Source organism: Pristiophorus japonicus, chromosome 1 (genome assembly GCF_044704955.1).
Source record: "Pristiophorus japonicus isolate sPriJap1 chromosome 1, sPriJap1.hap1, whole genome shotgun sequence".
In the NCBI taxonomy this organism is placed as follows: Eukaryota; Metazoa; Chordata; class Chondrichthyes; family Pristiophoridae; genus Pristiophorus; species Pristiophorus japonicus.
This window is the reverse complement of record NC_091977.1, coordinates 374,816,448-374,838,106: the sequence shown is the minus strand read 5'-3', so window position 1 is coordinate 374,838,106 and position 21,659 is coordinate 374,816,448. Positions and strand designations below refer to the sequence as shown.

The following is a 21,659-nucleotide window of genomic DNA, read 5'->3' as shown; positions in this document are numbered from 1 at the left end:
CATATGGTGCAGTTATACATAAATCTAAGTTTTGTTTTCATATCCGTTGCGAAGAAAGAAATCTACTATAGTAATCATTTATTTCACACACACTAATTGACATTTCAGATGGACACTCTCATTTGTCAACCATATAAAAGTAATAGTATTGATTTTTGTTTTTTTTAAAAAAAGATAGAAGTACTGAAAAAAAACAAAAAATAGATCTGAAAAAAATGTAGAGGCTGAAAAGGAATACATATCTAAGAATCATCAGAATCAAGGGTGTCTGTTTCCTCAGCCCTAGAAGTCTCGGTCAAAGAGGCAACATTCTCACAACCTACACACGAGCAGATGTCGGTGCAAGGTAGCTTGAGAAGATAAGAGCGCCTTCCTTGTGCACACTGGGTCTTTTTGCATGAACAATGTCCAAGCTCCATTACACTTGTGATGCTGGTGGAAGTGTCATCCAGTCTGTGACAAGTACATCATCTTCAAGTTTCCACCCATGATCCTTTGGAGATGGGATTTCCAGCGTGTTCTCAAGATATCGCTTCTGAATTGCAGATTGGTAACTGGCACACTGTATATGCTTGTACAGTGAATCTTTATTTGGTGGCAAGCACTTCTCTGCATAACTTCCAGTCTTGAACATTTGACATCTGGCCATCTCTGCATCCACTCTGCAAGTTCGCAAGTGTATGCCTCTAGTTCTTCAGAAAGGGATTGTGAAACAGCAAACGAGGTCCCTAACTTCTCAAATGTCGAACAGTGCTCTTTGCTGGCGATCAGGACCTCTGCTGATTTCATCTTCCCCATTCCATACAGAGCCACTGAATCACATCCTGATAAACAGTGAAATCCTGTGAGAGTAGGACATGCATCTTTCCCAAAGTGATCAAAGATGTGATGAACATTTATTGTACATGTGTGGTTTCCTCTTCCTGTGCGAAAGTAGAGTTTGGCATCAATGTCCTTGCAGAACACCAAACACAGTACAAAGACATCAGTGTCAGGACTGTTTATAATGACATGTTCACTGGAACTGGCAGCAAATGCGCTGTGAAGCAGTAGTCGTGTATCAGCTTCTTCCTGGTTGGAGAACAGTGCTGGGTTTGTACCATTTCGTTTGCTGTCATTCTGACGTATAGCATGACGCTCACTTCCGTGTCCAACAAAGAGTCTTGAATCATCAATAATCTCCTTTGCAGACTTGCACCATCTTGCACCCCCGGATGTCAAGCCCCCAGCCCCGATCACCCCAGAGCCACGCCCCCGTGACGCCAACCACACCACATCCACCAACTGCCATCTGCGCAGTCAACCCGTCCACCCCACTCTGAACACCCCCCGCACCGAGGCACTGAACCCACAGGCCCGCCCCTCCAACACACTTCGCCCCCCCCAGACCTCCGCTGCAATGTGGCCCTTCCTGTCCCCTGCCCTGAGTTTCTCCGCCCCCCCACCTCCACCACTCTCCCCTTCATCCCCCACCCCTGTCTTCCCTCAACTTCCCTCTGCCTCCCCGCACAGGCTCCCACCTTGGGGGCGGTAACCTTCTGGGGCAGGGAATTTTAGCCCGCAGCGTGGAAGTCCTGCTCCTGCCGCAGAATTGGCCTTACCACCCCTCAATGGAAGCAGAGTGCAATTTCCCAAACTCCACTTCCTTTGGGGGCAGTTACCGGGGCACGACTGGATGCTCCTGTGACAGTTGGAACTGGTGCTCTCCACTCTCCCGTCCTGTGACAGTTGGAACTGGTGCATGAAGAGGGTATTCATCCAACGAATCTCCTGGTCCATTGCCACGACAATCTTATCCAATCCGAGCTTGTCTGCAATATCAACACTTCGTTGCAAGGTTGTGTACACTGTATTAAGATTACTAGGGCTGGCATCGATGACTGGAAGGTGGCCAATGTTTGACATGGGTGGGATTTAAGTTTTCTGTAGCAGGGCATTGAAACCAGTCCATCCTGACAAGTCATCATCGTTCATCTCTGGCAACTTGCTGAGGAAGTACGATGGCATTCTCTGCAATTTTAGCTTCCCTGGTTCAAGTAAATTTCCACTGATGAACACTTTTGAAAAAAATTATCGAGCTAGAGTCCGAAATAGAAATTATGTTGCCTTTGGCTCCCACAACTAAGTCACAGGATCCAAAATTGCCCACCGCCCGAAACGAGGCGCACCTACCATTTTCGATATGTTCTGACCGCCCCAATTCATGGGGAGGCCAAACCGTTGAAATTCAGCAGTTCAGGTTTTTTTCCCCCGAGCGGGGCAGAAATGGCCTCATGATGGGAGCAGACAGAGTGGTCGTCACTAGCGGAGCGACGGTGCAAGACATCGGCGCCACGCTGATGATGTCATTGCGCTTGCGAGTTACATTTCTCCCCATCAGTTAAAGGGGAGGACCATTGCAAATTCTGCAGCCACTTCAGTGGTAAACACTGGACCACCAGGGAGGGTTTGTGCCTGTTAACAGCCCAGCTGACCAATGGCCATAATTGTCGGCCCGACCTGGCAGTCGGCCAACAAAAAAAAATAACATGGCGGCCATGGCAGTGCACCCTCCCCTTTAAGGGCGGGCATGCCACCAAGCCACAGAGAGTATACCGACAGCACCGATCAGTGGCGGAGCCACTCCCGCAGGGCAATTCCAGGAAAGGGGTCATTTCCCGATGGGCAATTTCAGGAAGGGGTCCCCGCCAGTCGGTTGACGTGTGCACGCCGCAGCGGGAAAATGGGCGGAGCGGTCACGACACCGCTCCAAAACGGAGGAAGGGCAATTTTCAAAATGGCAGCCTCTCCGCGGAGACTCGGCAGCCATTCCACACTGAACCATGGCCGCCACTTTCAAGCGGCCAGAGGCCTTGCAGAAAGGAGCAATTTCGGCCCCACAGACTCTAAAACAGAGTAGAAACATAGAAACATAAAAAATAGGTGCAGATGTCGGCCATTCTGCCCTTCGAGCCTGCACCACCAATAAATAAGATCATGGCTGATCATTCACCTCAGTACCCCTTTCCTGCTTTCTCTCCATACCCCTTGATCCCTTTAGCCGTAAGGGCCATATCTAATTCCCTCTTGAATATATTCAACAAACTGGCATCAACAACTCTCTGTGGTAGAGAATTCCACAGGTTAACAACTCTGAGTGAAGAAGTTTCTCCTCATCTCGGTCCTAAATGGCTTACCCCTTATCCTTAGACTGTGACCTCTGGTTCTGGACTTCCCCAACATCGGGAACATTCTTCCTGCATCTAACCTGTCCAGTCCCATCAGAATCTTATACGTTTCTATGCGATCCCCTCTCAGCCTTCTAAATTCCAGTGAATACAGGCCCAGTCGATCCAGTCTTTCTTCATATGTCAGTCCTGTCATCCCGGGAATCAGTCTGGTGAACCTTCGCTGCACTCCCTCAATAGCAAGAACGTCTTTCCTCAGATTAGCAGACCAAAGTTGAACACAATATTCCAGGTGAGGCCTCACCAAGGCCCTGTACAACTGCTATACTCTAGTACAGAGATCATGATTAGCTGATTTTGCAGTACTGACAAATACATTAGTTGTGATTGGTCATTTAAGTAGCTCGCAATTATGTCATCACTCTGGGTTTTGACAAGATCTCTGCCTATTTTCTAATTAAAATTTCTGCAAAATGCTTACTTTTTGAAGATGGAAACATTGATTTTTGTGATAAGTGGTCCCTAAACTAATATTGGTGTGAATATGAAGTAGTTCCACAGAGGGGACAATGGAAAAGCATTTTTCCGAGACTCGGCCCACGGTCTAATAAGCTAAAACTTGTTTTCTCCCGATAAGAGATTGTCTGTTTTTGCTATGTTTTAAAATATATGACGAAAAAGAATAAATTCCCAAATGACGGAGAGAGTAGTTTACAGTACAATTGAGTAAGTCTTTTCACTTTAGATTAAAAAATGCAGAATGCATGTTCATTGTAGAATCAAAATACTGGAAAATGCATCAAACGAACTGTCAAAAAAAAATGTAAATTTTCTTGAGGGATGTCCTTAGAACATCCTAGAAAATAAATATTTGCCTTCACCACATATATCCCTTTTCAGGCTTTCATGTACTTGATTTTTTTTCCTCCAATACGAGTGAGAAAAAGTGTATATATACACACACACACACACACACACACACACAAACAAACTTAAATTACACAGCTGTGTCCACTGCTCGTTCAGTTTAATTACTTTGTATGGGCTCATTTTTCCCCAGTAATTTTGGAGCAGGCTGCTCTTTTTGGCCTAAGTTGAAAAACCACAGTTTCCCCAATCAATTTGCACCAGTGTAACTCAGTTAGTTACGATTTTTTTAGGTCAGCTTTTTTTTCAGCCAAAGGGGGCGTAACCAGCCACCTACACCAATTCTGGCCAATTCGGGAAGTTTGGCCAGCTGAGAGTTACTCCAGTTGTGCTTAGGCCAGCGTATATGGCCTCTCCAGAAAAACCTTCCAGAGAGTTAAGGAAATTGGTGCAGCAGATGGCCGGACACACTAAAAGAATTGAAAAATACATAGCAGCAACTTACCTCCAACCCCGCTCGAAGGGCTTGCTGGTCCGGTCCCCATGTGAGAGAGAGAGAGAGAGAGAGAGAGAGAGAGAGAGAGAGAGAGAGAGAGAGAGAGAGAGAGAGAGAGAGAGAGAGAGTGAGAGAGTGTCCGGGGACCTAGAATGGGACCGGACCGGGAGAATGGGGGACTGAAAATGGGACCTGATCAGGAAGCCCTTCAGGCGGAGTTGGAGTTAAGTTGCTGCTATGTGTTTTTCAATTCCTTTAATGTGTTGGGAGCTGGCTGTATGCTTCACTTTTCAGCCTCAGCTCACATTGTGTCCCTGGTTACTATGGCAGCCCAATCTTTTTGGCGCAGTTCAAGGCTCCACCTCCAAAACTAAAGGTCGGGTTACGCCACGCCAAAATGAAGAAATGCAACGGGGGAAACTTAGAATTTTTTTTGGCGTACTTAGGCCCCCAAAAATCGGGCGTAACTCTTCAAGTACGTCAAAAGTGTGTTTTGGGGAAAATTGAGCCCATATGTTGGATGTTCATATTCAGGGCAATTTCGGAGCCGCAAGTCTTTTTGGGGCCGAGCCAACTTTTTAAAATCCATTGTTCAGCATTTGCTAGTTTTCTTGGTTGGTATATTGAGCAATCAGTTAGATTGGTATGCGGTAGGCACCCTCCATTCCCTTGTATAAGATGATTGACAATTCTTTGCTTGGTTTATTGTCTTTGCTTTCTTTTCTTCTGCATCTTTTTCCTATTTTGCTCCTTTGTCCATTTCATAGTTCCTTTATTTACCCAATTCTTTTTTTAAAAGCAGCTGGATTATTGTTATGAGTTAGGCTTTGGATTATTAATCAAACTAGGCTGTGGATTACTGAAAGGACACACCGTATCATCCAAGTATTGTTCATAATGGATAGCGAAGACTCCTACATAGATGGATATTCAATGGCAATTTCACATAATAAAACAGGTGGTCCTTGGAGTATTTTGTTATCTGTGTGCTCACCTTTTTGGTTTTAAATATCTATCTTTGAACTAGATATTGTAAATAATTCTTGTACACTACCCACCTCTGACACCTTGTCTAACCTTAACGATCATGAAAGGTCATCGACCAGAAACGTTAACTCTCTCTCAGATGCTGCCTGACCAGCTGAGTATTTTCCAGCATTTTCTGTTTTTATTATAAAAATAAAGGTTACTGGGCTGAGAAAAATATTATCTAATGTACTGCTTATTTTAATGGGGTGACTCTCCTACCTTGCATGGGGCACATCAATGTTTGAAGAAACAACTTTTCTTTTCTGATCTGAAACAACAGCAACAGGGCGCATGTGATCCTTCTCGTGATCCTGAATCCAGCTGATCTTTTTAGTTTCCAGTATTTTCATAGCTTCAATCTTTCTCACTAGGGGTAGCTGCTGTTCCAACACCTTCTGGTGGTTCTCAGTGTGGCTTTGATCATGCAATAGCACAACAGAAGATGTGTCTCGGCCATTACAATTCAGCTGCAAGAACAATGCACAACATGCCATTTATTCAAACGTTCAAATACATTTCTTGGCCATCTGCAAAATCTCTTTGAAACACCCGTAGAAAATATACTGTACAGGTTAGATTTTTTTTTATATCACAGAATGGTAGAGATTTTGCTAAGTGATACAATATTGGAGAGAACTTTCATTGTAAACTTCTTCCTGCCATTTGATGTAAATATAATAATAAAAATAAAATAAAATGCCAATCTTTCTCCAGGCTATTTATAGTGCATCCTATCATGGTACATCCTGAGGAACAGTTATCAAGCAAAGTTACGGAATACTCAGCAATCCTCATATCTCAATTATTCAATCCTGGCCAGCTGTCTTCAACATACAACATTCCTCGCACACACAATATTAGGACCAATGTGTCCCATGAATATTTTACTCATTTTAAATCACCAAGTAAATAAACCCAAGTTATCCAAATAATTGCAATTACAATTTGCTTTCCTTTCCTCACTAAAACAAGCAAATTCAACATGCTCTTTAAAAGACCATTGTCATAGACTCAACAACATCGGTTGACAATGAGAGACTCTGCAGCCATTGGCAAGTATTTTGAAATTCAAGTTATATATCCTGTACATAACCAGTTATAATTGATTGGTATGCATGATCTTATCTTCCGTCCATTGCACTTCCTGTGTCACACTTCTCTGTTGTTAAAAAAGACTTGCATTATATAGCGCCTTTCATGACCACCGGATGTCCCAAAGCACATTACAGACATTGAAGTACTTTAACTTCATTTTATTAAAGACAAATTTATTCAAGGGAAGCTTCTCATTGTTGATTAGTTCATACACAAATTTCTTCCAACAAGCTTTTTAAAAAAAGAGGAAGTCAGAAAGCCAGTCATTTGAAACATACAGAAAAACCTCCAACAGCAAATACCGAATGAACACAGGAGTCAGAAGGGTAGATTTTCCAATCAGTTATGTCCAATAATCATCCACAAAGAGCACCGATCCAGAACACTGAAACTTCGCCTATTTAATGCCATGTCCAATTTTGCAATCCGATCTTTCAGTACTCCAGGGCTCACCTGCCTATTTTCCATCAGATACGTGTAAATGAATCCGCAATGACGCATTGCATTGTTCATGCAATTTCCTGGTATTCATAGTTGCGTAGTGCAGTTATTCTACCCATCCATATAAGATGGGCACCCACTGCTGCTAGGGTCTGAACTGTTTATGGAAGTGGATTTAAAGAGCTCTATAGAAGATTGGCATGAACATCTCGAGTCCATTGCAATGCCTTTTTCCTTATTTTTTTGTGTTTCCAATTAGATGGTCAAGAGCTTTTGTGCCAATTGTAGTGTCATGTCCACAATAGGAGCACAGTAGAATCTCCCTTTACTTCTGCCTTTTGGAGAAAAGTGAGAAGGACCGATGAGAGTTGTCAGATAGCTGGGCTGCATCAAAGGTTCTCTGCGCCCATCCACAGTACACTCACACCCATATCTAAGGCAGAGATTCACGTAACTTGATTTTCACAGAAGCAGATATCTGTGGAGGCACTGAGTCACAAGGGAGGTTTTTGCATTGTTGACTTGAAATCAAATTCTTCCACAGGCACAGCACTGCACCTGGCCATCTACTGGAGTAATCATAGAACAGGGAGCTTGCCCACATGATAATGAGGCCGACCCTGTAAACAAATTGGGTCAGCAGACAAAAGATACATAAGAATATAAATAGGAGCAGGAGTAGGCTATTCGGCCCTTCGAACTTGCTCAGTCATTCAAAGATCATGGCTGATCTTCTACCTCAACTCCAACTTCCCGCACTATTCCCATATCCTTTGGTTCCCTTAGTATCCAAAACTCTATCGATCTCTGTCCTGAACATACTCAATGACTGAAATTCCACAGCTCTCTGGGGTAGAGAATTCCAAAGATTCACAACCCTTTTAGTGAAGACATCTCTCATCTCAGTCTTAAATGGTTAACCCCTTATTCCGAGACTGCAACCCCCTAGTTCTAGACTCTCCAGCCAGGAGAAACATCCACCCAGTATCTACTTAAAAATGTTATATGTTTCAATGAGATAGAAAGTTGAGAAGACGGAGTAAGCATTATGAGGGGAAAACGTCAATGTGCAGCAGACAGCGTCACAGGGATTGAACTCGCGACCTTGGTGTTATTAGCATCGCACTCTAACCATCTGAGCTAACCGGCACCCACTGGATCACAAAGATGCTCTTGCCACACCATCTGATTTCCAGTTAAGCAAATGCCCAACTGGAAAATCGATGCTAGTGTCTGTAGCTACGACTTAAAAAAAAATAACCGTACCAATTACACTTAAAAATGTCAGACATTTTATCTGAGTTGCTGCCTCCAGCACAATTCCCTCATCAAACAATTAAACTATCACTGGCCTGAGGCTCTGCTTACTTAACGATTAGATTTGTAGTCTAAAGTGACGCAGCTCCACTTTAGAAGAACACGTACTGTATCATATAGTACAACATTCCCATCACAAAATGGCGTATTAACTTACCGTGAGCCATCCCACGGCAGATCCACTAGTACAGATATTTTGCGACATGTCCAGCACACTTCAAGTGTCACATTTACAAACATATAAAAAGGAAACCAGTCATTGCCTGTAGGTTTCTTCTGATCGGAGTTTAGGATTTTATACACATACACACATATGCGCGAGAGAGCAATTAGATTTTGTGGCCTTAAAAGGAACAGGCCTAATTACATATAAATTAATCTTAGCAGCAGAATATTATGTTCTGTGTAAATGGTACAAGGTGCAGTCCTCTAGGTTACTTACAAAATAAATACGCATCAGGGAGGCCATTCTTTGTACATCTATCCTGAAAAATTTTTTTACATCATGCCATCAAACTGTATCTTGAATACATTGAAGGATTAAGGATTCTCTCTCAACTACCATAAATAGAAGATCGTTCCAAGTTTTGATCATGTTGCATGAAGAATTTCTTCCTGATGAATGTCCTAAATTGTTTATTTTAGTAGTTTCAGTCTGTGCCCCTTGATTTGATATCTTGGTATATCTTGATGTACCTTGATGTAATGCTCTGGTTTCACCTTATCTTGCATACGCCCCTTGCACCTCCTGTCAAGGTTAAAGAACCCCAGATTTTCCTTATAACGCAATTCATTGACACCAGGGATCAGCCTCATGGCCTTACTCTGAATTGCCTCCAATGCTTGATGGCAAAATCTGAACACAATAATTAAGGTGCAATCTGACTGGTGTACTGTCCAGTATTAGTCTCAGATTCTCCTTAGAAATAGAATTCAACATTCTATTTGTGTTGTTTATTGTTGCTCGACAGATATTTGACATTAGGTGCCAACTCTACTATCGACCCTAGAACCACTTAAGGTATTTCTATATTATCTATGCCGTATATATGGCATTAATTTTATCTTCCAAGGTACAACACTTAATTTGCCAACGTTCTACCCATTTGTTGATTTTATCTAACCCCATGTAGTTCCCAACTGCATCCTTCGCCTTTTCTGATCCTCCCTTCAACCAGTTTAGTATCATCTGCAATTCTAACTAGATTGTATTAGGCTTTTGTGTTATGTATGCATGCCTACAATGTTATGATGTACTGTAACACTGAATGTACCTTCACCCTGTACACACCTTACTTGTACACCAGAGGGTGCTGCTACTGGAGGCCGAAGGGTCACCTGCACACTGCAGGTAATCCTGTATAAAAGGGAGCTCACTTCTTGGTGTCCTCACTCTAGGAGCTGCAATAAAGGACTACAGTCTTCACAGCTTAAGTACCATACCCCTGCCTCGTGGAGTCATTAACAGATTGCCCACATACACAATATTTTGAACCTAAATTGTTAATGTAGACTAGGAACAGTAGGGGCCCCAACAGCATCCATGAGGCATGCCACTTAGTACTTCCCCTACAAATGACATCATCCCATTAACAAATACCCACTGCTTTCTTTCCTGCAATCAATTTCACCATAAATTCCCACTGCTTTCAGTTCCAGCAGCAGTATTTCATGAAGAACTTTATCAAAGATTTTCTGAAAACCTACAAACACAATGCCATGTAAACTTATATTCATCAGTTACATGCCGACTCCTCCTGGGTTGCTTGTCCCATAGGTGCCAACTATCGTGAGGAACATGTCCCACAGGTGCCGACTCCCCCGGAAACTAACTCTCCCTGGGGTACGGGTCCCATAGGTGCCGACTCCCCCTGGGGTATGGGTCCCATGGGCGCCGACTCCCCCTGGGGTACGGGTCCTAACTCTCCCTAGTGTACGGGATCCACTGATACTGACTTCCCCTGGGATACAGGTCCCATGGGAGCCAACTCTTCTTGAGGTATGGCTCCCACGGGTCCTAACTCGTTCTGGGATATGGGTCCCATGGGGTCCAACTCTCCCTGGTGGATATGACCCACGGGTGCTGATTCTCCCTGGAGTGGCTAAAGAGCTGTGTGGAAAAGAGGGCTCCTTTTCAGTGGACACTCCACCAGTTCTGGGACAGGAAGGAGCCATAACGATGGGATGGGCTCCACCTGAACCGGGATGGGACCCTTGTCCTAGCAGAAAAGGTTAAATAGGGAGGTGGCAAAGGCTTTAAACTACCAAGATGGCAGGGGGGGAAGGAGGAGGGATCTACAAGAAACTTAATCAACCTAATTATAAACAAAACAAGAAAAGAGAGCATAGGTAAGAATAAATTAAGGGAGGACACTGATGGCAAGGGAGTAAATAGAGTTATTGAACAGGAGTCTAAAAAGATGGTTAAACATAAAGCGAGAGTAAATCCTATTAAAAATGAGTTAAACTCTCTGTTCAGCAATGCACTCAGTGTCCATAATAAAATAGGGGAGCTGGAGGCAATCATGTGTTGTGAGGAATGGTAGGGATTACTGAGACATGGCTACAGAAAAATCAAGACTGGGAATTAAACATTGCAGGGTATAACATATTTAGAAAAGACAGAGAGGGGAAAAGGGGAGGTAGAGTAGCTGTACTTATTAGGGATAATATAATGGCAGCTTTCAGCAAGACAAAGTAGAATCCATATGGATAGAGATAAAAGATAATAAAAGGATCAATTACACTAAAAGGAGTAGTCTACAGACCACCTAAAAGTGGAAGGGAGATGAAGGAAGAAATATGCAGACAAATTAGGGAAATGAGTAAAAACATAGAATAATAACCATGGGGAATTTCAACTACCCCAATATTAATTGGATAGAAGAACTAGGTAAGGGAGATAAGGGAATGGAATTCCTACAATGCGTACAAGACTCCTTTCTAACCCAATAAAAAAGCCCAAAAAGGCAGGATTCGCTTATTGGATCTAGTAATGGGGAATGAACCAGAGCAGATAAGAGAAGTAAAAATAGGGGACCATCTAGGCAATAGTGACCATAATATAATACGCTTTATGATAATTGAGAAGAACACAAGTATGATGAAAACCAGGTTAATAGATTGGAGAAAAGCTGATTTTGAGGGGCTGAGAATAGAACTTGGGAAAATAAAATGGGCAACAATATTGGCAAACAATGATGTAGAACAGCAATGAGAAATATTTAAAACGGTGTTCAACAGAGTGAAAGAGCAATATATTCTAGTAAAAGGAAAAGAACAATGAGACTCTGAATGAGTAAAGCCATAAGAGAACAATTGAGGATAAGGAAAGAGGCATATACAGCAAGGGAGTGCATGATATGAGAGAATACGAAGAGATTAGGAGAGAAATTTTTAAAAACTATTACAAAATGGACAGTCTTGCTTGACCAACCTTATTGAATTTTTTGAAGAGGTCACAGAGAGAGTAGACAATAATAATGCAGTAGATGTAATTTATCTAGATTTTCCAAAAGGCCTTTGATAAGGTTCCCCATAATAGACTGATAAACAAGGCCAGAGAATGCGAAGTCAGGGGATAAGCAGCAGAATGGATAGCTAGCTGGCTTCAAGACAGAAAGCAGAGAGTACGAGTAAAGGGTAGCTATTCACAGTGGTAGAAGGTGGGTAGTAGTGTTCCACAAGGATCAGTGCTAGGACCACTATTGTTTGCAATTTACATTAACGATTTAGACTTTGGAAACAAAAACACAATTTCTAAATTTACAGATGACACCAAATTGTGTGGGGATAGTCGATATTGAGGAGTACTGCAACAAATTACAGGAGAATATTAATAAACTTGCAAAATGGGCATATAATGGGCAAATGAAGTTCAACAGGGATAAATGTGAGGTATTAATTTTGGTAGGAAGAATAGGGAGGTCACTTATTAATTGGAGGGTGAGCATCTAGGTGGGGTAGAGAAACAAAGGGATCTCGGAGTACAAATACACAAATCACTAAAAGTTGCGACACAGGTTAGCAAGGCCATGAAAAAGCAAACCATGCACTAGGATTTATTTCCAGAGGGATAGAATTGAAAAGTTATGCTAAAGCTGTATCGAACCTTGGTTAGAACACACTTAGAGTACTGCGTACAGTTCTGGTCGCCATATTATATAAAGGTTATAGAGACACCAGAGAGGGCGTAGAGAAGATTTACACGGATGATATCAGAAATGCGAGGGTATACATATCAGGAAAGGATAAACAGGCCGAGTTTCTTTTCTCTTGAAAAAAGGCTGAAGGGTGACCTTAAGAACATAAGAAATAGGAACAGGAGTAGGCCAAACGGCCCCTCGAGCCTGCTCCGCCAATCAATATCATGGCTGATTTGATCATGGACTCAGCTCCACTTCCCTGCCCACTTTCCATAACCCCTTATCGTTTAAGAAACTGTCGATTTCTGTCTTAAATTTATTCAATGTCCCAGCTTCCACAGCTCTCGGGCAGCAAATTCCACAGATTTATAACCCTCAGAGAAGAAATTTCTCTTCATCTCGGTTTTAAATGGAAGGCCCCTAATTCTAAGATCATGTCCTCTAGTTCTAGTCTCCCCCATCAGTGGAAACATCCTCTCTGCATTCACCTTGTCAAGCCCCCTCATAATCTTATAAGTTTCGATAAGATCACACTGCATTCTTCTGAATTCCAATGCGTAGAGGCCCAACTTACTCAACCTTTCCTCATAAGTCAACCCTCTCACCCCCGGAATCAACCTTGTGAACCTTCTCTGAACTGCCTGCAAAGCAAATATATCCTTTCGTAAATATGGAAACCAAAACTGCACACAGTATTCTAGGTGTGGCCTCACCAATACCTTATATAGCTGCAGCAAGATTTCCCTGCTTTTATACTCCATCCCCTTTGCAATAAAGGCCAAGATTCCATTGGCCTTCCTGATCACTTGCTGTACCTGCATACTATCCTTTTGTGTTTCATGCACAAGTACCCCCAGGTCCCGCTGTACTGTGGCACTTTGCAATCTTTCTCCATTTAAATAATAACTTGCTCTTTGATTTTTTTTCTGCCAAAGTGCATGACTTTACACTTTGACATATTTTTGCCCACTCACTTAGCCTGTCTATATCCTTTTAGAGATCTAAGACCTTACAGAGGTCTTTAAAATTCTGAAATGTTTTGATAGAGTGGATACAGGGAGAATATTTCCACTTGTGGGGAAGAGCATAACTAGAGGCCATCAATATAAGATAGTCACCAAGAAATCCAATAGGGAATTCAGAGGAAACTTCTTTACCCAAAGAGTGGTGAGAATGTGGAACTCACTACCACAGGGAGTGGTTGAAGCGAATAGTATAGATGCATTTAAGGGGAGGCTAGACAAGCACATGAGGGAGAAGGGAAGAGTGTTATATTGATAGATTTAGATGAGGAAAGACAGGAGGAGGCTCAAGTGGGGCATAAATGCCAGCATGGACTGGTTGCGCTGAATGGCCGGTTTCTGTACTGTATATCCTATGTAATCCCATGTAATAGTTTTTCCTCATCTTCCCTCCCTCCCCCACCAAAGTAGTATCCACCTCATCCATGAGATACCACACTCAGCAGCCCAGGTGAGAAATTACAAAACAGATGAATGTGAATGTCAAGAAGTTCTGGGACTTAAAACTCACAACCACATGATCTGAAACATAATCTCTGCTCTGCTAGACCATCTACCACATTCAATTTTTTTTAAACTGAGAAACCCAAGTGAAGGACAAATTGCAAGATGTCACCAAAGTCAAAAAGATTAGGAGATAGTGAAAGATAATGTAAAGTATTGTCGAGGTGACACCAAGCTCGAGTTTTACAAGCCTATAGATTGTAGAAAGAAGGACAATCTAAGGATGGTAAGGAGTTCCATTGTTTTGGGAGTCCGGGGAAAAAAAGAAGAGTTGGAGTAGTAAATTGTGTAATGAGTCTTGATTTAGGAAAGAGGAAAAGTGAGCAGGATGGCATACTTGGAGCTTGGGAGGAGTAAGACTGGAGAATTCAAAAGGAGCACTGACCTAGCATGATAATGTAGTACTACCAAGTGCTCACCAGAAGAACTACCAAAACCATATTTCTGCTAGCAATTCATTGTATTCATGCATTTCCTAACAACCCAGACGTATGTAACTAGTATAACTTGTCTAATGCAATGCTCAGTCTAGGAGCGGGGAGGAAATGAACACAGCTCTGTCCCAGTTCATCTATGTGGCATTATACATAACATTCAAAGAACAATTCTAGCCTACCCATTATTTGGTTAAGCCAAAAAGTCACTCTCATTATACTGTACAAGAGTGTGTAATTGAGCTAAGCTGGCCATGGCTTAGAGTGCACATTACTACCCAATAACTCACTCAGTCTTTGGGCATCAGGAGGGAAGTCACTTTAGCATTTTTCTGTATGATGCCTGTACATGACTTCTTGTGGTAGAAAGAAAATACATTTTCCTTAATACTTGATATAATGTTTACGCAAATATAAATAAAGTATATGTTTTTAAATAAAGTATTCTGAATTGACTATTCAGAAGATAGAAAGTAATGTAACTTCCCAGGTATGTCTTTGAATAAGGACAATGTGGTAGGCTCGTGTCTGAAACCTGTACAGGATATTTGTAAACAAGGAGAATGGAAAAATACATTTAAAAAGGGAATTTTGCAGATAGAGTGAAAACAACAATCATGATGAACATGACAGGAGAACATAATTTGATGTGTGGTGATATTTTGGTACAATGTTTTTCAATGCAAATCACATTACAAACTAAAGCTTTCTCAAATTGACTCAAGTGATGACAATCTTTCTTTAAGCTAGGGTTGAGGTTCTTGATGGGTGAATGCATGGACAAAGATTAACCAGCACATCCATATAGGAGGGAACCAGTAGCTTAGGAAAAAAAATTCTCACAAATTATATGATTTGAAGTTGGCTAAGTTTCAGCCATGGCTCAGTAGGTAGCACTCTTGCCTCGGAATCAGAAGGTTGTGGGTTCAAGTCCCACTCCAGAGACATACTCATAATTTAGGCTGACTGAGGCAGTGCTGCACGGTCAGAGGCGCCATCTTTCAGATAAGATGTTAAACCGAGGTCATGCCTGCCCTCTCAAGTGGTCATAAATGATCCCATGACACTATTCTAAGAAGAGCAGGGGAGTTTTTCCCCTGTGTCTAGGGAATTTTGGAAGATGCATTGGTTGTGATCTTCCAAAATTCCCTAGATTCTAGAACAGTCCCAGCGAATTGAAACGGTGGAAAATGTAACCCCACTATTCAATAAAGGAGGAAGTGAAAATGGGGAACTACAAGCCAGTTAGCCTGACATCGGTTGTCAGGAAAATGCTGGAATCCATTATCAAGGAAGTGGTAGCAGGGCACTTAGAAAATCATAATATGATTAGGCAGAGTCAACATGGTTTTATGAAAGGGAAATCGTGTTTAACAAATTTATTTTTGAAGATGTAACTAGCAGGGTAGATAAAGGGGAACCAGTGGATGTGGTATATTTGGATTTCCAAAAGGAATTTGACAAGGTGCCACATAAAAGATTGTTAAGCGAGATAAGGGCACATGGGGTTGCAGGTGATATATTAGCATGGATAGAGGATTGGTTAACAGACAGAAAACAGAGAGTAGGGATAAACAGGTCAATTTCCGGTTGGCAGGCTGTAACCAGTGGAGTGCCACAAGTATCAGTGCTTGGGACTCAGCTATTTACAATCTATATTAATGACTTAGATGAAGGAACTGAGTGCAATGTATACAAGTTTTCTGACGATACAAGCTAGATGGGTAAATAAGCTGTGAGGAGGACATAAAGAGTCTGCAAAGGGATATAGACAGGTTAAGTGAGTGGGCAATAAGGTGGCAGATGGAGTATAACGTGGGGAAATGTGATGTTATTCACTTTGGTAGGAAAAATAGAAAAACAGAATTTTTTTTAAATAGTGAGAAACTATTAAATGTTGGTGTTCAGAGAGATTTTGGTGTCCTCGTGCAGGAAACACAGAAAGCTAGCTTGCACATACAGCAAGCAATTAAGAAGGCAAATTGCATGTTGTCCTTTATTGCAAGGGGCTTGGAGTACAACAAGGAAGTCTTACTACAATTGTACAGGGCTTTGGTGAGACCACACCTGGAGTATTGTGCACAGTTTCAGTCTCCTTATCTAAGAAATGATGCACTTGCCTTAGAGGCAGTGCAACAAAGGTTTATGAGATTGATTCCTGGAATGAGAGGGTTGTCCTATGAGGAGAGATTGAGTAGATTGGACCTAGACTCTCTGGAGTTTAGAAGAATGAGAGGTGATCTCATTGAAACGTAGAATATTCTAAGGAGGATTGACAGGATAGATGCTGAGAGGTGGTTTTCACTGGCTGGAGAGTCTAAAACTAGGGGCAGAGTCTCAGGATAAGGGGTTAGCAATTTAAGACTGAGATGGAGGAACTTCTTCACCAAAGGGTTGTGAATCTTTGGAATTCTTTATCCTATGGGGCTATGGATACTGAGTCATTAAATATTCAAGGCTGAGATAGATAGATTTTTGGACTCCAGGGGAATCAAGGGATATGGGGATCGAGCGGGAAAGTGGAGTTGAGGTCGAAAATCAGTTATGATCTTACATAAGAACATAAGAATTAGGAACAGGAGTAGGCCATCTAGCCCCTCGAGCCTGCTCCGCCACTCAACAAGATCATGGCTGATCTGGCCGTGGACTCAGCTCCACTTACCCGCCCGCTCCCCATAACCCTTAATTCCCTTACTGGTTAAAAATCTATGTGATTTGAATACATTCAATGAGCTAGCCTCAACTGCTTCCTTGGGCAGAGAATTCCACAGATTCACAACCCTCTAGGAGAAGAAATTCCTTCTCAACTCGGTTTTAAATTGGCTCCCCCATATTTTGAGGCTGTGCCCCCTAGTTCTAGTCTACCTGACCAGTGGAAACAACCTCTCTGCCTCTATCTTGTCTATCCCTTTCATTATTTTAAATATTTCTATAAGATCACCCCTCATCCTTCTGAACTCCAACGAGTAAAGACCCAGTCTACTCAATCTATCATCATAAGGTAACCCCCTCATCTCCGGAATCAGCCTAGTGAATCGTCGCTGTAACCCCGCCAAAGCTAGTATATCCTTCCTTAAGTAAGGTGACCAAAACTGCATGCAGTACTCCAGGTGCGGCCTCACCAACACCCTGTACAGTTGCAGCAGGACCTCCCGGCTTTTGTACTCCATCCCTCTCGCAATGAAGGCCAACATTCCATTCGCCTTCCTGATTACCTGCTGCACCTGCAAACGAATTTTTTAGGATTCATGCACAAGGACCTGCACACCCTCAACTTTGCCATCCTCGCCGGCCGTCCGGACACGCCATGGCGTACCATCTTGCCGTCCGGAGGAGGCGGGGGTCCCCGATGGAGGGCACTCTACGCAGGGGTCCTCCCACTATTCATCGGGGACTTGGCCTGGAGGGTGGTGCACGGAGCAGTGCCGTGCAACAAATTTTTAAGCCGGTTCACGGACTCCCAGGCCGCCTGCAATTTCTGCGGTCTGGAGGAGTCCGTGTTCCATGTTTTTATTGAATGCACAAGGTTGCAGCCCCTGTTCCACTATTTGAAGGGGCTGCTCCTGAAATTCTGGCTGCACTTCAGTCCCACTCTCCTGATCTTTGGGCACCCTGTGCGGAGGGGAGCGGGTAGGTCCGAGGGCCTCCTCGTAGGACTGCTCCTGGGCACGGCCAAGGGTGCCATCAGCCGGTCCAGGCAGCGGGCGGTCGAGGGGGTCGTTCAACCTGACTGCCTGCCTCTCTTCCGCTCTTACATCCGATCCAGGGTGTCCTTGGAGATGGAGCACGCGGTGTCCACCGGTACGCTCGCGGCCTTCCGCGAGAGGTGGGCACCGGAGGGACTGGAGTGCATCATCACGCCCGGCAACCAAATTTTAATTTGATTTTACGTTTTAAAGTTTAATTTGTTTTAATTGCCGGTGCTTTTAGTGTCCCCCTCTCCTTTTATAGGGGGCACTGGAAAAAGGGAAAAATTGTGATTTTAGTGCCCCAAAAAAAAAAAAACACAAAAAAAATAAATAAAAAAGGGGCCTTGTAAATGTCTTGTGTGTGTCATCCAGGTCGGGTGGCACGGATACATGTTTTATGTTTTTGCAGGTGAACTCCAAAAAGAGTTTCATGCACAAGGACCCCCAGGTCCCTCTGCACCACAGCATGTTGTAATTTCTCCCCATTCAAATAATATTCCTTTTTACTGTTTCCCCCCCCCCCCCCCCCCCAAGGTGGATGACCTCACATTTTCCGACATTGTATTCCATCTGCCAAACCTTAGCCCATTCGCTTAACCTATCTAAATCTCTTTGCAGCCTCTCTGTGTCCTCTACACAACTCGCTTTCCCACTAATCTTTGTGTCATCTGCAAATTTTGTTACACTACACTCTGTCCCCTCTTCCAGGTCGTCTATGTATATTGTAAACAGTTGTGGTCCCAGCGCCGATCCCTGTGGCATACCACTAACCACCGATTTCCAACCTTGAATGGCGCAGCAGGCTCGAGGGACTATATGGCCTACTCCTGCTCTTAATTCTTATGTTCTTACGTTCTTATGTGTCCTGGCCAGTGTTTATCCTTCAACCAAGGTCACTAAAATAGATTACCTAGTCATTATCTCGTTATTTGTGGGCAAATTACTGCAGCGTTTCCTACATTACAACAGTGACAACATTTCAAAAGTACTTCATCGGTTGTAAAGTTATTTGGGGTGTCATGAAAGGCGCTATATAAATTAATACAATTAAGTCATCCTTTACCTTTACTATGTATTCATGATTCAAAATTTTTTTTTTTAAGTTTACCACCCATTGCTAAAATATCAGACATCCTGCAGCTCCCCAAAAGTCTGCTGCAAATCTAAATTGATTATAGCTGATTAATAAAGGAGATAAGTTTATAAGCAAAAAAAAATACTGACAAATGAACAGCTCTGCAATATTGACATTTCCTCTTGCAGTGTTTGGCGAATTAAAAAATAATTGCTTTCCTGCAGCTTCGATTACGAGAGGTTACTGCGGAATCTTTCTATATATTCAATAGGTTGGAAGTGACAAATTAAGTTTTAAAAAAAAACACATAAGCAGATTTGCAAAAAGTAAAAGGTGAATTTCTTCAGAGCTGATCCTGGTGCCAAGTAATTCCCAGCCAATATTTACTGCACAAAGGAATAATTGAACTTTTGAAGATTTGACTGAAGTTATTGGGTATAGTGGTGTAGTGGTTATGCCCGAGGATATGAGCAAATCCCATCATGACAAATTGGTAAATTGAATTAATTAAATCTGATCATTTGTGGGCTGGCACCAGATAAAATAACAATAAATGCTGTTGGATTGGTGTAAAAACCACCAACTAACATCCTTCTGGGAAGGGAACCTACCACTCCTACCTGGTTTGCCCTCCATGTGACTCTAGTTCCACATTACATGGTTAGCCCTTAATGCCCTCAAGACAACTTGGAATAAATACAGCCTCGACAACAAATATAAAAAGTAATTCCTCAAGACTGAAAATCACTCACAGAAATATAAAAACATAGAAAATAGGTGCAGGAGTAGGCCATTCGGCCCTTCGAGCCTGCACCATCATTCAATAAGATCATGGTTGATCATTCCCTCAGTACCCCTTTCCAGCTTTCTCTCCTTACCCCTTGATCTCTTTAGCCGCAAGGGCCATATCTAACTCCCTCTTGAATATATCCAATGAACTGGCATCAACAACTCTCTGTGATAGGGAATTCCACAGGTTAACTCCTCTCGGAGTGAAGAAGTTTCTCCTCATCTCAGTCCTAAATGGCCTACCCCTTATCCTAACACTGTGTCCCCTGGTTCTGGACTTCCCCATCATCGGGAACATTCTTCCCACATCTAACCTGTCCAGTCCCGTCAGAATTTTGCAAGTTTCTATCAGATCCCCTCTCATCCTTCTAAACTCCTTCTAAACTGTATAAAGGCCCAGTTGATCCAGTCTCTCCTCATAGGTCAGTCCCTCCATCCCAGGAATCAGTCTGGTGAACCTTCGCTGCACTCCCTCAATAGCAAGAACGTCTGTCCTCAGATTAGGAGACCAAAATTGAACACAATATTCCAGCTAGGCTTCACCAAGGCCCTGTACAACTGTTGTAAGACCTCCCTGCTCCTATACTCAAATCCCCTAGCTCTGAAGGCCAACATACCATTTGCCTTCTTCACCACCTGCTGTACCTGTATGCCAACTTTCAATGATTGATGAACCACGACACCAATGTCTCGTTGCACCTCCCCCTTTCCTAATCTGCCGTCATTCAGATAATATTCTGCCTTCGTGTTTTTGCCCCCAAAGTGGATAACTTCACATTTATCCACATTATACTGCATCTGCAATGTATTTGCCCACTCACCTAACCTGTTCAAGTCACCCTGCAGCCTCTTAGCGTCCTCCTCACAGCTCACACCACCACCCAGCTTAGTGTCATCTGCAAACTTAGAGATATTACACTCAATTCCTTCATCTAAATCATTGATGTATATTGTAAAGAGCTGGTGTCCCAGCACTGAGCCCTGCAGCACTCCACTAGTCATTGCCTGCCATTCTGAAAAGGACCCGTTTATCCCGACTCTTTGCTTCCTCTCTGCCAACCAGTTCTCCATCCACGTCAGTATATTACCCCCAATACCATGTGCTTTGATTTTGTACACCAGTCTCTTGTGTGGGACCTTTTCAAAAGCCTTTTGAAAGTCCAAATACACCACATCCACTGGTTCTCCCTTGTCCAATCTACTAGTTACATCCTCAAAAAATTTCAGAAGATTTGTCAAGCATGATTTCCCTTTCATGAATCCATGCTGACTTGGACCGATCCTGTTACTGCTTTCCAAATGCGCTGCTATTTCATCCTTAATGATTGATTCCAACACTTTCCCCACTACTGATGTCAGGCTAACCGGTCTATAATTACCCGTTTTCTCTCTCCCTCCTTTTTTAAACAGTGGTGTTACATTAGCTACCCTCCAGTCCATAGGAACTGATCCAGAGTCGATAGACTGTTGGAAAATGATCACCAATGTATCCACTATTTCTATGGCTACTTCCTTAAGTACTCTGGGATGTAGACTATCAGGCCCCGGGGATTTATCGGCCTTCAATCCCATCAATTTTCTGGACACAA

General features: G+C 42.8%; 1 protein-coding gene across 2 annotated transcripts in view; it reads right to left on the bottom strand.

Moving 5' to 3' along the window:
• The window catches only part of znf704 (zinc finger protein 704), a 394,480-nt gene that overhangs the window by 350,469 nt on the left and 22,352 nt on the right, over positions 1 to 21,659 (bottom strand). For both annotated transcript variants that reach the window (XM_070890989.1, XM_070890995.1), the window contains exon 2: positions 5,779 to 6,026. In XM_070890989.1, coding sequence (XP_070747090.1) covers positions 5,779 to 6,026 — 248 coding nt within the window. The remainder of the gene's footprint in view (positions 1 to 5,778; positions 6,027 to 21,659) is intronic.